Source organism: Humulus lupulus, chromosome 5 (genome assembly GCF_963169125.1).
Source record: "Humulus lupulus chromosome 5, drHumLupu1.1, whole genome shotgun sequence".
NCBI classification, from domain to species: Eukaryota; Viridiplantae; Streptophyta; class Magnoliopsida; order Rosales; family Cannabaceae; genus Humulus; species Humulus lupulus.
The window spans coordinates 24,291,233-24,305,018 of NC_084797.1; the positions used below are offsets into that span (position 1 = coordinate 24,291,233).

Genomic DNA, 13,786 nt, shown 5'->3' on the forward strand with positions numbered 1-13,786 from the left:
TTGCCTCCATTAATGAAAAGAGTGAACGACGAAGACGTAACACATTTCATGATCCAACCGATAAAAGTGATGTGGAACCCCCATTTGCGAGGATCGTTTCTAGGAATTTCCAATCTAGCCTGTCCTAGGCTTTCTCTATGTCTAGTTTAATAAGCATATGGCCTTCTTTAGTTCTTTTATTTTTCATTGAGTGTAGAACCTCTTGTACCACCATAGAATTGTCTTGAATAACTCTACCCTTAACAAAGGCAGATTGCATTGGGTTGATTAAGTCTAAAAGAATGGGTCTCAGTATGATAGCAAGCATCTTAGAGATGATTTTATAAGCCACATTACATAGTGCAATAGATTTGCAGTCATTCACTAAGCTCGACTGCTCCTTCTTTGGCAATAAGACTATGTTGGCTCTGTTCATAACACTGGTAACTCCATTTTTAGGAAGAAATGTTTTACCATATCAATAACATCCTTTCCAAGTGTATCCCAATGGTGACGGCAGAACGAGGCAGGCATCCCATCAGGTCCTAGAGCTTTGTCCATATCAATTGATTGAAAGGCTTCAATGATTTCGCTATTGCTAGGTAGTTCTACAAGAGATGAGTTTTGAGCTTGGGATATGCTTCCCGGGATCAAATTATCCAAGTCGGACATAAATTGAGTTGAAGGAGCAATAAAGGTATCTCTGAGCTTAGTCACAAAACAGTCCCTAATACAATTGCTTGTATGTAGCCAATTTCCATGAGTATCCTTGATAGTGTGAATGAAGTTTCTTCGTCTTCTGATAATAATGGACGTATGGAAGAATTTAGTACTTCTATCACCCTCTTTTAGCCAGGAAATTCTAGATTTTTTCCTCCAGTGGATTTCTTCACATCTAAGAGCCTCATTGAGTACAACTCTCGCTTCATTTTCCTCTGAGGGATCGACATTGTTGGTGCATTTGGCTTTTAGTAGTCTTGATTTGGCATCTGAAATTTGGTTAGAAACCCTTTTAAATTGAGCGTGATTAATTTAGCTAAATTTTTCCTTGTTTAGTGCATCTTCACCTCAAAGATGCGCATTGGGTTGTGATTACTAGTTGTACCCCATGCTTTGCGCACTACCCAAACACATCTTGGATCCCTATTCCACATGTTTTCATATCTGAATAGCCTTTTCAATTTTTCTGTACCTCCCAATATATCTAGGAGGATTGGATTATGGTTCGATGAAGTCATGGGTAAATTAGCGACCACAACCTTGGGAAAGGTTATACGCCAAAATGGGGAGGCTAAGTGTCCTATCTAGGCGGGCTCTCTTAAACGAGCCCAACCCTCCTGCATTCATGCAACTCTTTCTCCAAGTGAAAAGAGTGTCAAAGGCTCCCAAAGCAAGCAATCCAGATAAAGCTACCATTCTTCTCAAATCAAAAGAATAGTTGGAAGTGTTACCTGGTTTGGTGTAGTTTAGGCTTTTAGAGTCCTTAAGGTTCCATTAAGGTCGCCTATGAGAAGACAAGGCAAGACAATTTTAGACACCTCCTCCCCAATGAGCTTCCAAAAATCTTATCTACCAATCATGGAAACTTGACAACCATGTTGATGCAATTTTTTGTTGCGCCAATGACATCTAATTGGACTCCCTTCTTCCAGCATACTCCGAACCCTCCCGAAAGGCCCATAGGTGAAATGTTGCCTATGTTGTAGCATTGCAAATGTGTTTTTTAGTGGGTTTATAAAGTTAATAGGTCAAATATATTTTAATAAGATAAAATATATTATATTATATTATATTTGAATTTTATTAAATTTTCAAATATCTACGTTCTATTTATCAACCAAAAAAAAAGGTAAATACTATTTTGGACCCTGTGTTTTGCAAAAGTTACTGATCGAATCCTCTATTTTGTTAAATGACAATTCAAACCCTGTGTTTTGAAAAATGGAACAAAATAATACCCTGAGCTTGATTTTGGTCAAACTATTTTTTAATATGACCAAAATACCCTTGAGTTTTTAATTAATGTATTAATTGTATACTCAAATATACATTTTAAATAAAAAAATTATATAAATTGATTTTAAAATAAAATATAATTAAACAAATTAATAATTAAAAATTAACATAAATAATTATATATCATTGAGTTCAAACTAATCAATCCTAAATCAAATCACAAACACAATTTATTATCAAATTAATCACATAAAACAAAAATTAATATAAACAATTTAACTCCCAAATATCCCAACTTTTTAAAAAAAAAATTGGATTTCTGTTATTGAGATCTTCATCGTCAAACTCAGATTAAAAAAAATTATCAAAATCACAAATCAAGATCCAATATCCATAACAAAATCAATTCATTTAATTTCTTCCATACCCAATTTCATACACAAATGATGAACAAAAATCATGTAAAAGTATAAATAAATCCCAATAAAAATATGAACAAAAATAAGCCTATCCCACACAAACACATTACACAAGCAAATCATCTCTGAGCAAAACCCACAAATCCAACTCCTTCCAACCTATATTCATCTGTGGCCTATCCCCATCACCCCGTCACTAAACCCAGACCTCCATTCGTCACACACACATCCTAAGCCTCCATCCGTCGCACACACATGGTTTTGCAAGCTTCAGCCCAGATCTCCATCGGTCGCACGCACCCAGCATCCTGCAGAGAAGAAGAAGAAGACCAGATCCAACCCACCTTCGTTTGAAGACCAGATCGAAGAAGGAGGAAGCCCCACTGCGACCTAGCCCCATTGCCATTTGAAGACCATCCGAAAAAGAATGAAGAAGGAAGCCCTCGTAGCTGTAGAAACCCAAATCCTGTCATCGATCTACCTGCCAGATAAGGGAAGAAGAAGAAGATGAGGCCAAACAATGAGGTAGGAAGAAGAAGAAGAAGAAGAAGAAGAAGAAGAAGAAGAAGAAGAAGAAGAGGCAGAAAGGAGAAAAAAATTAATATTTTTTTATTATGTTAGATTAGTTTTAATTTCTGTTATCTTTTTGTTTATTTTATTTACATTTAAGTTTTTATGTTTAAGATTATGTTTAATTTTGATTTTTATTCATTAAAATTATTTTTACATTTTAATTCATTTAAATGTATTTATATAAAAATGTATTTAATTCATTTTTTATTTAAAATGTATTTTTGATTATATAATTAATTCATTAATTAAAAAATTGAAGGGTAAGGCTCGGGTTGTTCTCTTCCATGGCGAAGAAGAAGAAGTCGATTTGTAACCCTGAAATTCATGTAGAAGAACAGGTTGAGCTGTTGTTACCTGATGCACAGGAGCCGATTATTTCAGGCCCTGAGGGAGTGGGAATTGTAGGGCCGGAGAATAATGGTCTGATTGCTCTAGATGTGACTGGATCTGGGGTTTTGAATTTCGCATATGAAGCTGAACGACCGAATATTAACACCCAGGGGTCTGAGGCTAAGGGAGATGGAATTGGTACGGGTCCGACTGGTGCTTCCTGGGCGGATAAGGTAGATGAAGGGTATAAGGGGGATGAAGGGGATTTTTAGACATCGGCCCAACATCAATGGCAGAAGTTCACGGCGAGTAAGCTCTCATTTTCTGACCAGAAACTAGAATTTACTGAACCTTTGTTTAGAGATGGGCAGAAGTTTGCTAAGGTCGATATTGAAGAGGTTAAAGTTCAATCTGCGAATTAGAATTCGGCAGTGATCTGCATGGTGCTTGGTGCTAACCCTCCAATGGTTGTTTTTGAAGGGTTCATTAAAAGAGTTTGGGGCCATCTAGGGATTGCTCAAATCGCTAGAATGACGATGGGACTAACTATGGTCAAATTTAACGATGAAGCAACAAGAGATCATGTATTGGAGATGGTGTGCTTCAATTCGACTGAAAACCTGTTATCATTAGGCCATGGACAACGGATCTTAGTGCTATCTGATTAATTCGCTCAGTTCCATTATGGATTCGTTTACATGACCTTGGGCTTCAGTATTGGGGCAGTAAGTGTATCAGTGCTTTGGTGAGCACTATTGGCAAACCGCTTCTTGTAGACAAGTTTACTAGGGAGCGTTCAAGAATTCAATTTGCTAGGGTTCTTGTGGAGATGGAGATAATTGATAATCCTCCTAGAAGTATTCAGTTTATCAATGAGTATGGCCAGATTATGGAGCAGGGAGTAGAATATGAATGGTTGCCTACTAAATGTAAGGTTTGCTTTGGGTTTGGGCATTCTATGGTGGAATGTCGTAAGGAGCACAAAACTCAGTGGGTGAAAAAAGAAGGTGTGGCTAAACCTGAGGTAACAGACGAGAAGAATAAAGTTTCTGAGGGGCTTGATGAAGAGACACCTGAAGGTTTGTCTAGAGCTACTGCTGTAGAGGATAGTTCAGTTCAGGAATCTAAGGAGTTACAGCTTCCAGGTTTGACTAAGTCTGATCAGTTGAAGGAAACAAATAAGGGTGAGCAATGGCAAACTCCAAGATGTGTGGCTACACAGGCTAGGCAGGGTCTAACAACTGGTAGTAGCACTCCTCCGTCTGGTCAGGTTCAAAAACAGTCAAATAAGTTTGTAGTGCTTCAAGAACAAAAGAAGGGTGGCAAAGAAGGTAATAAGACTGTGAGGCTGAAGCATAGACTTAAGAAATTCAATAGAGATGCTATCGGAGATATAGGTCTGAGCTACTATTCGGCTAAGGAGGCTTATCAGGCAGCTCAACTTCAAGCTCAAGTTTATCCCCAAGATCACAGCTTGCAGGAGGTAGTTAAGGTGACTGCTGCTGAGTTCACTTTACAGGAGCATATGTACCATAGCTTCCTTGGTCAACGTAGTAAGCTTACTTGGATTAGGAAGGGGGATATGAACACATCTTATTTCCATGCTTGTTTGAAAAAAAGAAGAGCAGATAACAGTATTGCTACTTATTTTACAGAGCAAGGGACTTTGATTGATGATTTTCAAGAGGTAGTGGCTCAATTTGTTGACCATTTTAAAAGCTACTTAGGTAGCCCAAGTTCGGCTACTGGTAGAATTGACTTGCAGTGTATGGAGATGGGTTCCAAGCTCTCCATAGAACAACAACTGCTTCTCTTAAAACCCTTTTCCAGTAAGGAAATCAAGGCTGCATTTTTTGGAATTCCCAGCGCTAAGTCCCCTGGACCAGATGGATTCGGCTCTGGTTTTTTCAAAGAGCTTTGGTAGGAAATTGGGAAAGATGTCTATTCAGCGATTGTTCAGGGTTTTACCACAGGTCAATTTCAATCTGAGCTTCATGAGACCACTCTTTCCTTGGTTCCTAAAGTCTCTAATCCAGTCCGGGCTATTGACTACAGACATATTGCTTGCTGCTCCACTTTGTACAAATGTATGGTTAAATTGTTATGTTCTCGTATGGCTTTAGTTCTTCTTGTCCTCATTCAGCCAAACCAGGGTGCGTTTGTTAGGGGTAGGTCGATTGCTCATAACATAATGATATTCCAAGATCTAATCAAGAATTATGGTAGGGTTGCTACTTCTCCTAGATGTGCCATCAAAATAGATCTTAGCAAAGCATATGACACAGTTGACTGGCAGTTTCTTGAAGATCTTTTGAGGGCCTTTTGTTTCCCTATGAAATTTATTGGTTGGATAATGACCTGTGTGAGAAACACTTCTTACTCTTTACTTATGAATGGTAGAGTTCAAGGTAGCTTTAAGGGCAAAAAGGGGCTGCGTCAAGGTGATCCATTGTCTCCCCTTCTATTTGTGCTTATTATGGAGTATCTGACCAGAAGCCTTCAACTGGCTGCTCGGGCTTTTACTTTCAAATATCACCCTATGTGTAAGAGCCTTAAGCTTCTCAATTTATGCTTTGCTGATGACTTAATTCTGTTTTGTAAGGGAACCCTTTCGGCAGTGAGCATTTTTAAAGAGGTCCTAGGAAAGTTCAGTGAGGCTATTGGTTTATCTATCAATACCAACAAGTCTCATATTTACTTTGGAGGAGTTAATGCAGCAGAGAGAAGGGTTATTGCACAAGATATTCAGCTGCCTGAGGGATCCTTTCCTCTTAGGTATCTTGGGGTTCCTATGAGACCAACTAAGTGGAAACATGAGGATTGTGAGATTATTATTCATAAAATCAGGCTGAAACTGTTATCTTGGACTATTAGGCATCTGTCATATGCAGGTCGAATGCTTCTTATACACTCTGTTCTGTTTGGTCTTAGAAACTATTGGATGAGTGTTTTTATTTTGCCTCAGAGTATTGTCAAGGAAGTAGAGAAGTTATGCCGAGTTTTCCTGTGGGGAGCTTCAGGGAATCGAAGTAAGCTTCATATGGCTTCTTGGCATCAGGTGTGTCTCCCTAAAGCTTATGGAGGGCTCGGGTTTAGGGATGGGGCGATCTGGAATAGAGCTATTTTAGCCAAGTACATTTGGGCTGTTTCAGAAAAGCAGGACCTTCTTTGGGTCAAATGGATCAAGGAAATCTATTTGAAGGGAGCTAATTTCTGGAGTTATGCTTTGAAACCAGATAGCAGCTGGTATTGGAGGAAATTGTGTCATTTAAGGAGCAAATTCAGTAAGAGAGAGGTTCTTCCTGCTGGGATTTCAGGGAAGTTTAAGCCTTCAAAATTATATAACAGTACCCTCAATCAACAGCTAGTGGGGTATAAGCATGCGGTCTGGTGTAAGTTGATTCTCCCTAAGCACCGGTTTATTCTTTGGCAGGTGGTCAATGCTCACCTTCTCACTCGAGACAATTTATTTATAATCAATTTTCAGTTGAATAGCCTCGTTTGTCCAGTTTGTGAAGATCATAATGAAAGTCACACTCATATCTTTTTTGAGTGCTGCCTGTCGAAGATGACGCTTACCCTTATCTTTGCTTGGATTGGGTTTAAAGCTTGGCCTAGTGATTACAATAGCTAGGTGGTTTGGCTTAACAGTGGGCGGATTGGTATCATTGAATCTATTTTGAACTCGGTGTTAGCAGCTGTGATCTATAGCATTTGGCGGAACAGGAATAAATGTGTTTTTTATGGTTATTTTTTGACAGCTAGTAGTATAGCAAAGAAAGTTATAAATTTAGTCAAGTATAGATTATACATTGTTAATAATAGGAAGATTTCTATTCAACACCAGCTTTTTATTAGAAAATTTCAATGTAACTAATGTGTGTTCAGGAGCTATTTGTTAGCTGAGTGTACATATTTTTTGTTTGTTGGGTGATTGGCTCTTTGGTTGTACTGGACAGTTTGTTCAATGAAGTTTTTTTCTTCTTGATAAAAAAAAAAATAAAGGGTATTTTGATTATATTGAAAAATAATATAACTAAAATTAGGTTTATGGTATTATTTTATTCTATTTTGTAAAATACAATTTACAAAATTATATTTACCAAAAAAAAAAAGAGATAAGTTTTTAAGTATTATTTAATTATATTTAAATCATATGAATTTTTAAATGAATAGTTAAATTTAAATCTTCATAAAATTTTAAGAATATTTGAGATTTCGTTTTTAGATAATAAATTGTCGTTGTTTCTGATACTCCCTTTGAATCATTTTTGGTGAAACAATGTCGAAGCCATTGGAGAGATACCAAACACTGGGCTTCGCAGACTCATTCCCGAGAATGCACCGCTACCCAATTATCTGTAAAGAGCTTAGCCTCATTATCAGATACGCTTACTCTAAATTGCCCAAGAATTTACAAGCCCTAATCCTCCAAGACACCCTCACCGCCTTTCGTCTCCTTCCTGGGTCTGTAATTTCTGATCAAAATTCTGATTTTGATTCCAGTTTCTTGTAATTCATTCAAATGAGTGTGAGAAGAGGATTCGAAATTCGCTTTAAATTTTAGGTTGATCTGGTATAGTTGCAGTGATCTTATGTGTTTTGATTTCTAGAATGCAGACGCGTACGGCCGTTTCTGCAGCTCATCTTCTCTTTCAGAGCGCCGACGCTGCGTTGCCAAAGCAGAAGAAGAATTTGGCTGTGACTGAATTCAAACATGCCATGGTTGCTCATAGGAGGCGCTGTAAAGCCCGCCAGGAAGAAAAAGGTTAACTTTTTTTTATTAGAAATTCTGTTTGATTTTTTTTTAAGCCGATAGCCCATTTAATGTTTTTAATGGATTTATTCATGTTATGATTGTAGCAATATGGATCCCATAATTTATTTATTTATGATTTGAGTCCCTCCATATAGTTTCAGGTTCTGCCCAGCTGCCACAAGATGTTCTTGTTCATGTCTTCAGTTTCCTTGATATGCCATCGTTAATTTCTGTTGCTCAAGTCAGCTGGTAATTCTTAGTTCCTTCAAATTTGTGCATATTCTTTAGTTTATATGACATGGTAAACAAAATTTCATTTACTTATATTAAAGAAAAATGATGGATTGCGTGGTGAATGGTTTGCTCTAATGGAATGTGATTTCAATTTTTGGTTGGATCAACTTAATGTACCATCATGTGAACTGCATAGCAATGGGGTAGAACATCCAAAAGTTGTAGGGTTCAAATGTAGGGAAAAGCATATCCATCAAGCCTTAATTTGAAAGTTTAGTGATTAACATTGTTCGAGATTGTATATAACTTGGTTGCTCCTTTAGGTCGTGGAATCTGGCAGCAAGTGATGACCAGCTTTGGCATGCCCAATATGTTTCAATTTTTGGGAATGCTCATAATAATAGATTGGAGATTAGTGGGAAGAAAAGATTAGAGGTTGGAGTTAAGAAGAATGTTTCATTACAGAAAGACATGGTAACTGGATCAAGCATTCACTGGAAGGAAGTCTTTAGAAGAACATATAGAGGTAAAGTCTTATGTACTTCTTTGAACATCGATCATATCCACAAATCTTTGAAATAAATTCATTCATTGCACTAGTCCATTTGGGGTTTTGCTCATTCTTCTTCAGTTTAGGGATCCTTACAGTTGCTACTTTTGTGCTTGGATTTTAGGCTCCTTAAAGAAATTAACATCTAGTAGGGGATACTGTGGGAACTGCACAACGATAGTTTGGCTCGAAAACATGAAATGTTCAAATGAACATTGTCGATTATCATCAGAAAATCATGATAATCAGCGAGTGAAGCCCGTGTCCTCTCATCAGGTAATTTCTCAGTGTTCATCCTTCTTTAATTTATTCATTTTCATTGAATCTTGTTGATGATTATCATTTAATACACTCTTGTTATCCTCATTCTTTCCTAAGCGAACTACCTGCTGTTTTTCACCATTCCCAGGTTGTCGAGTACATTTTAGATGATTCAATAACAATTTTATCCTCTTTGGATTCGGATAGCGACAGTGATGCAGAGGAGGCTTCAGGGTCAATGTCTAGGTTATGGGCTTATCCGAAACTAGGGTGCAGCAGCCAACAACCTTCAGCATAGAAGCAAATCAGCATACTTAGGTTATAGGATGCTTTTCTGACTGGATGTATGGTTTGTATGTAACAAGAAAAAAAAAATTATATCATTTTTACCAAATTGTACAAGAAATATGTGTATATTTGTTCTCAACTTGAAGTTGAAAACTAGTATGGAAGATCCATCTTTAAGATGCTGTATATGCGGAATAAAAGTTCCAACTTCTTTGTTTGTAGATCACAATAACTGTGATTTGTGAAATGCTATTAAGAGAGTGCTAATGAAACTTTTTATTGCATTTCATTCATTGATTTGATTTAAGAGAGTGCAAAAGAGTCATTGATTTAAGATTGCAAGAGTGTAATATAGTATATTTAGGGTTTCTCTATTACTAATCGGTCTATAATTAAGTTTTATAAGTCCAAAGGCTTTGAAACAGCTCAGGGTTCAGTGGGTTCGTTTTTTTTCTTCAGCGATGCAATGTATAGTTTGCACGCTACATAGTGATACGTGCTTCAGCTTTGTATCGAGCAGTCGTTATTTCATTCCGAGACCTTAACAGGTGCAGCCTCTTCATTTATTTAGGACCACAACTTCATTTATTTAGGACCACAACAGCAACTCGACTCATCTGTTTAAATTCATTTATTTTGGGGATGGTAACAACGTAATGGGTACGTGATAGCCAAATATATACAACTTTTAAAAAAAATTAGACTCAGAAATAGATGACGGCGATAAATAATGTGTTTGCATTGAATAGTTCAATTCTTGATATGAGAAAACAAGCTGCTACATTGCTACTTCTACAATTCCTCCCCGCTCTTCCATATTGCAGGCTCTTTAAAGCATGAAAAAAAGTTCCAATTTAAATTGTAAATAACTAATGGATTACATATTATATTAAACTGTGTGCACCCAAACAATTATGAAGAGAAAAAGCAGAAACAGGGGAACCTAATGGGAAACAGATGGGTCATAGTTACCCAATGTCAACAACATCAACCTAGTTAATACTACCTCATCTGATGCTTCTAATCAGTCTTCTTTTCTTTCAATGGACCTTTTGGGATTTTACTCAATACCTTAGCGTCAAAAACTGCATATTGCTTCTTAAACTCAGCTATTGCCTTCTCACCGAATGAGTCAACATGGTCTTCATACTTCTCGTAGAGCACTGGCACCGTGTGCAGCAAGACAAATACTGTTTTTTGAATGTAAAAATGGTGTCATAGAAGTAAAAAAAATTAAGAAGATAACGGAAAGAGGTGAGAAAACCCTTACATATGTAGAATAGAGTCATGAAATTGCACCATGTCCCAACAATTGAGAGAACCCACATGCCGGCAACAACCTATTAACAAGAGGGAAAAAATCAAAAGAAAAATCCAAAACATACAGTTACAAAATGTTCTCAGGATTTTAGTGAGGAAAAGCTATAAAAGCTTAAGCAATTCTGGCTTAAGAGTCAATACTAATACGTAAGAAAAGGTTTAGAATCAACATACACCAAGAAACTTTTTGAAGTCTTTCCCTGATGCAATATCCCTCAAGATAGACAATGCATAATTTATCTCAGCTCTCAGCCCAGAAGCAACCTCTAGGACACATTTCTCGGGAATTTGAACTTCTGGGATTTGTGGTGAAGACCTAGTTTAGAAACAAAGTGAGGTCAATCACTTGTTTTTTTTTTTTTCTGTTTAAAGGAGACAAAATTAAACATTTCAATGATAACTTACTTGTTGATGAAGGTAGAGGCATTGGACCACAGGAAAAGAAGAGCCACAGAAAGTATCAATATATGGCAAACCAAAGTTATTAAATGATATTCAAGAACCTCGAAGAGGACCCACAATGCGGTGGCACCACCAAGGACACCTGCAGACAACTTCTTGTTCCTCCATAGGAAAACATCAGCAGCTGCAACCAACAATTTAACACAAGTCAAAGACAAGCATTGAGGGCCACACACAGAGAAAACGGGTGGAGGGGGTGAACTTCTGCAACTGCACGAAGCATTGAAATTTTCAGAAGTTCAACAGGAAAAACAAATCAATTAAATTCAAATACAAAACAAATCAATGAAATTTATATACAAAAGGTTATAATATAATTTCTCAATTTTTTTAATAACATTTTCAAATAACAAGCTCTTGAAGAATTTCCTTGACATACCACAAAACTTCAACAGAAAACAATGAATAGGCCTTGCCCATTGGTGCGTCTTCGCTCAATAAGAATGAATGTTTAGTACAATACATACAAAGGCATCTTATCAATCTACATGTTCTATTCCCTTACCTTTAAAAGCACAAGCTAAATATTACTTATTATTATTATTAGCATCAAGAACGAAACAACGATGTCCCTTAACTGTCTTACTAGGGACAGTTTCATGACATTCTCAAAATGGTTCAAAGAAAAGTCCAACGAGCAATATAGTAAAACAAAAGCAAATAATAGGGTATTCAGAGACAACCAATCAACAATTAAATACAAAGCATAGAACAATATCTTCCATAACCAGACCACTACCACACATGCTGCATTCTAAATTTTACATGTCGATCTAAAATAGCTGATGAACAAACTACGCAGCCAATAATCAAAAATCGAAATATTCATCTATCAAATCAACAAAAAATGATATTAAAACTAAGCTCATAATTTTAATCTCTCAACAATTTTGTTCTTTTTGATTAAGAATTCTGTTATACACATACATACATAAATATATAACCTTGTAAAATGATATCACAAGGAAGAAACAGGGAATCAATCAAACGGATCATATCCATCCCCGATTGATCAGTACAACAATACAATTAGATAAATAATATATGTGAGTAAAATTCTCACAAAATTGCATATAGTTTTCAGTCATTAAAATCCTTTAAAAGCCATTTACTGATAAGAAGAATTAAGTCTTTTTTTTTTTGATCTGAATCACTTTTCCCGATCAACCAATCAACATATTGCAAACACAATACATATATAAATCGATTCACGCATGCACTTAAAAAGTATTATATGCGTGTATTTAAATTGACAGAGAAATGAAAGAGAGTACGTTTTCCACCACCGAAGACCTTGTGGACGGGTTTCTCTCTACCGAAGAGCCTGAAGATCTTAGCTTGAACGGCTTCAACTTTGGATGGCTTGTCATCATCGGAGTCCGAAGATGACGACGAATGATGTCCGTGGATCTTATCGGTGATCTTCTCAATGAGGGAGTCGGGCTCGTGCTCCGCCATGGATCTCCCACCAAAAAAAGACAATGGAGAACTATTCAGAGGGAGAGAGAGAGAGAGGGGGGTGGGAGTGAGGAAGAGTCTCAGTACGAGAGCATGAGAAAATGGGGGTTTAAAGCATGAAATGTGGAGCGATTAAATCAGAGCCGTTAAAATGGTGATGTCCTCGAGACTCAGCTTCGGATTCGAACGAACCAAGTGGTTCGGTTTCAAAACGGAAACCAAGGAGAGGGCGCGGCTGTCTTGAGAATTGGGAAAATTAAAAATAAAATAAAAAAATAAGAATAACAGCGTGCTTCTCCCGACTGTGACCAATTACCTCTTTTTAATCAATTTTAATTTAAATTAAATATATTTCAACGATCAAGATTGAATTCATTACTTGTTTAGTATAAATAATCATCTTATCATTCGTATGCTATTTTTTTTTCTTTTAATAATTTTTCATTTATTATTGACCGTATTTATAAGCTTCTTTAATGCAATTGAAACACCCATTAAGAGCACATAATTTAATACTTTTAAAAAAACAGTATTTAATGATAGAGCACAAAGTGTTCCCAATTTTATTTATTTTTATAAAAGTAACTTACAGCAAGTGTGCAATTTCAAGAATTACCCGATGCACAATATAAAACTGACAAATTTTAAATGAATGTGTTTTTTTAGCTAATAGACCAAGAAAATACAGCATTCCCATCCAAACAAAGTTTTTACCGGTTTTATCCAAATAATAAGCATTGCTTTTATTATACAAGAATATGCACTCAAATATTAAATTACTTATTTTTTTTTAAGTAATTTTATACTTGGTCTATTTTTAATATTTTTTTGTAAAATTGTCTCAATCTAAAATTCGACTATATTTAAAATTTTTGATCGATTATTTAAATTTATTAACTACTTACATTTTTTACTAGCTGTCTAAATTTTAAGAGACCATTTTGCAAAAAATTATTAAAACTAGACTAGAGTGCAAAATAACTTTAAAAAATATGTTATTTTGCCAAATGACCTTAATAATGTGTCACAATAGTTTCAAAGGGTGTCCACAGTTTAGTTTGGTTATAACCATATAACCAAAATATTTAAATTAAAAAAAATTTATCATAAAATAATTAACTAAATAATTATATTTAAAAATAATAATAATTTTATCTTTACTTTTAAGGTAAGAGTTCAAACCCTTGCACCCTCATT

General features: G+C 36.0%; 2 protein-coding genes across 3 annotated transcripts; one reads left to right on the plus strand and one right to left on the minus strand.

Moving 5' to 3' along the window:
* The first annotated feature begins 7,479 nt into the window (after positions 1–7,479).
* On the plus strand, positions 7,480–9,638 carry LOC133834638 (F-box protein At5g52880). Of its 2 annotated transcripts, none has more exons than XM_062264313.1 (6): positions 7,480–7,724; positions 7,871–8,025; positions 8,178–8,265; positions 8,574–8,776; positions 8,925–9,076; positions 9,210–9,638. In XM_062264313.1, exons 1-6 carry the CDS (start codon positions 7,540–7,542, stop codon positions 9,357–9,359), a joined length of 933 nt encoding a protein of 310 aa, XP_062120297.1. In that variant the 5' UTR covers positions 7,480–7,539; the 3' UTR covers positions 9,360–9,638. The 2 variants fall into 2 exon arrangements, with proteins under 2 accessions (XP_062120297.1, XP_062120296.1); XM_062264312.1 differs by having other exon boundaries at positions 7,482–7,724; positions 8,172–8,265.
* Positions 9,639–10,064: 426 nt separating this feature from the next.
* LOC133834639 (reticulon-like protein B5) lies at positions 10,065–12,710 on the minus strand. The gene is made up of 5 exons (XM_062264314.1): positions 12,406–12,710; positions 11,075–11,255; positions 10,844–10,985; positions 10,620–10,689; positions 10,065–10,539 (listed from the first exon to the last, which is right to left on the minus strand). The coding sequence occupies exons 1-5, from the start codon at positions 12,587–12,589 to the stop codon at positions 10,370–10,372; spliced, it is 747 nt and encodes a 248-aa protein (XP_062120298.1). The 5' UTR covers positions 12,590–12,710; the 3' UTR covers positions 10,065–10,369.
* Between the last annotated feature and the right edge of the window lie 1,076 nt (positions 12,711–13,786).